Source organism: Sinocyclocheilus rhinocerous, unplaced genomic scaffold, assembly GCF_001515625.1.
Source record: "Sinocyclocheilus rhinocerous isolate Xijiao unplaced genomic scaffold, SAMN03320098_v1.1 scaffold541, whole genome shotgun sequence".
Taxonomy (NCBI): Eukaryota; Metazoa; Chordata; class Actinopteri; order Cypriniformes; family Cyprinidae; genus Sinocyclocheilus; species Sinocyclocheilus rhinocerous.
This window is the reverse complement of record NW_015658519.1, coordinates 187-3,223: the sequence shown is the minus strand read 5'-3', so window position 1 is coordinate 3,223 and position 3,037 is coordinate 187. Positions and strand designations below refer to the sequence as shown.

Sequence of the window (3,037 nt, the reverse complement as noted above, 5' to 3'; positions counted from 1 at the left end):
GGGGTCACATTCATGTCACATTCTAGATAAATAGATTCCATTTATCTTTTTAAAATGATACTAAAAATGGAAAAATATACTATAAATGCCTTTTGCTTGCTAAAAAGTAAAAACTATCAATCAGATGACAGAAGGCATGTAATTGTGCAAAATCAATTACATGATTATGTAATTTAGAGTAGGCTGATACAGTAGGCTTTATAGGGTTAATAAGTTGTATGATGATGTACAGATAGCCAGTCACATAATAGACTGACACCGGATCACCTCATCACCCTTTATTTTAAGCGGATGACACTATAATTTGCATACTGTGTATAATAAAACAGTACTGAGCTTTGAACTTATTTGAACTAAGCAATTGGTGTTTTTTGTTTGTTTTTTTTACACACTCCTAAGAAAGAAATTATAACACAAAGGACAAAAATCAATATTGGACTCTCCAGTAAAAAGCGAGTAGATACTATTTCATTAATGGCATATTGAAGAGGCTCCGTGTTTCCATTGATTGTGGGGTCTGTTTGTGAAGTGCTGTGTCCCTGCATCTTGTAATGCTGATTGCTGCTGTGTTTTCCTCTCAGTCCCACCTTGTGCCTGTCAGAGAACTGTAATCTCCACCGCCTGCCACCCTCCACTTACTCTCCTCCACCCTCCACCTCCTCGACTTCCCCTTCCACTTCTACAACCAAGTGGAACAATCAGAGCACCAAGGCCGGTCGAGAGGCCAAAGAGCAAAACAAGCGTGTCCACTTCAACTTGGAGACTCTCAACAGCTACCAACTCCAAGCTCCGCCCACTGGACCAGAAAGGGGCCGGCGGGGGTTGGTGGGAAGCCCACCCACCCAGTTGTTTTCCAACGGCGGTCCTAATCCCAGTCTCAGCCTGGTGCTCTCACCCCCGGCCTGTTCTGGACTCTCAACGCCATGGGAAGAGGAGCTGCAGGAGCTGCAAGGGAGGATCGAGGAGTTTCGCGGCCAGCTCAGGGCCGCCCTGGCCAGGCGAGCCGAGCTCCAGCGGACCCTGGTCAGACAACGACTCAGTCAATCCCAAACAAGCTCAGTATCTAATCCCACCACCAACACCCTGACCAAAGACACCAACAGGGGGAGGTGATGTACACTATGTGTCGGGACACTTACAAAGGCAGTGGATATGAGGGGATACGGGACCTTCTCTCAGCTGGGAAGTCATGCCGCGCTGTTTTCTTCTTTCTCCTTTCTCAGTGACTGCTGGAGTGCTGCAGTGATGGATGAAACACTCTGTGATGGAGATTCAGCTTGTAATCCTGCAGTCTGGCTGACTTCCAGCTCTAGAGAGAAAGCATTTATCTGTGTGTGTGTGTGTGTGTGTGTGTGTGTGTGTGTGTGCGTTTAAAGCCAGGCAACTGGACAGAGAACAGACACTTAATGCAACCATTCACTGCTGGCCAAGGTGAATATCTGCATCCACAGACGTCCAGCATGAAAATGGCTTCATTTTGTAAATAATTCAATGGGATTACTTAGTGGGATAAGCAACAATGCCTTGGATGGCAGGCCCACGGACCGCCCACAGTCCGCTCAGTGACCGCCTGATGCATATTGCACGTAAAAATAATAACTCCAGTTCTGATCTGATTGGTAGGTGTTTAGCAACTTCTGGGAATAAAGGAACAAAGGTTCTTTTAATCAGTCGTCATGGTCAAGTTAAGGTTTGATACAATGAACACTTTTGAGGAGGAACTAATCACTGGATTTGCCCAAGTTTGCAAGGTTAATATCAGCAGGGTTTGGCTTGAGGCACTTAGTAGCAAGTTAATCCACAAGCAGAACTATATTCAACAATGTCCATAAAAGAATTTCACACAGAAATTCAGATTCTATAAACATGTTCTGCTATTTTGAGGTGTTTTCTATACAGCCATTGACAGCAATAATGAGACATGAATTCAAATTAGAGAATAATCATTGATATTGTGGCCACAATTTAAGAATGAATTCCCACAAATTATTACATTTTATTTCATTTTCATTCCCTCATTTTAGTTAAAGTGGCCACGGTTTAATGTTTTTCTTTTATTTTAATTAAAACAAGAAAACAAATTAGTACAACATAGCTATGATTTACTACAACAAGTGAACAAATTAATAAGTCGTGGCCACAATATCTTTTTTTTTTTCTCTCTGCATATCATGTGACATTTTCCAGTCTTTTATCACTATTATTATGATATATATTCTATTAAAGATAACTGTGGTTCTAAAAGGGCACATAAAAACAAAAGGGACTGTGTTTGGTGGTTTTACACATCAATCAGGTGGCCTCTTCCTGTTTGAGTGGGCGGTTCCTGGCCAAAATAAGCCGCCATGGACCAAACTTTAAATTTTAATTAAACCACTTCTTGTCTTGCTGTGGTGTACTTTTTCCTCACTTATAATGTTTGAATAAATATATCGTTTGCTTGTGTGTTTTAACGGTGATAAAATATAATTCTGTTTGAGATGTTTGATCCTCAAATGTCACGGGCCTATATATAATCTAAATGTTATCAAGTCTGAAAGAGTTATTGCATTTACAATTATTAATAAACATTTTCAAATAAACATTTATCAGTGAAGTCTGTTTCACTTTTAGCAGTTGGTTTGCAACATGATCTGTTGAAGTCACTCAATCTGTGCTAGTTATTTTAGTTAGTTATCATTTCTGTAAAATACTGTCGCCCTTTATGCTTGATTCAATGCCAAATTTATGAAATCAGTGTTTACTAAAAAATGTTAAACTAGGTTAACAGCCTAAAATGTTGGTTGTAGCTGTCAATCTCTTTCACTATTGCAAGATGATGGTGTTCTCGCATTCATTTTCAGAGCAAACTTCAAAGTTTTTAGAGCAAGCAGTCTGAGGGAGACTGTCAGACGACGAGCAGCCGGTTTCCATTGGGACACTGATGAACAATGACCTCATTATGTTGAGTTGCTGTGTTTTTCCAGAGAGTGAGCATGCTTGGCTGGGCATTAAGTGTTTGATAAAAAGGTTAGTGTCAGTGTTTGACAGTCTTCAC

At 40.7% G+C, this 3,037-nt stretch overlaps 1 protein-coding gene across 1 annotated transcript in view; it reads left to right on the top strand.

Moving 5' to 3' along the window:
• The window catches only part of LOC107722525 (glutamate receptor ionotropic, NMDA 3B-like), a 42,316-nt gene extending 41,189 nt beyond the window's left edge, over positions 1–1,127 (top strand). Inside the window, exon 9 of the mRNA XM_016530888.1 lies at positions 582–1,127. Within this exon, the coding sequence (XP_016386374.1) occupies positions 582–1,113 (532 nt within the window). The 3' untranslated portion in view covers positions 1,114–1,127. The remainder of the gene's footprint in view (positions 1–581) is intronic.
• Positions 1,128–3,037: the final 1,910 nt, after the last annotated feature.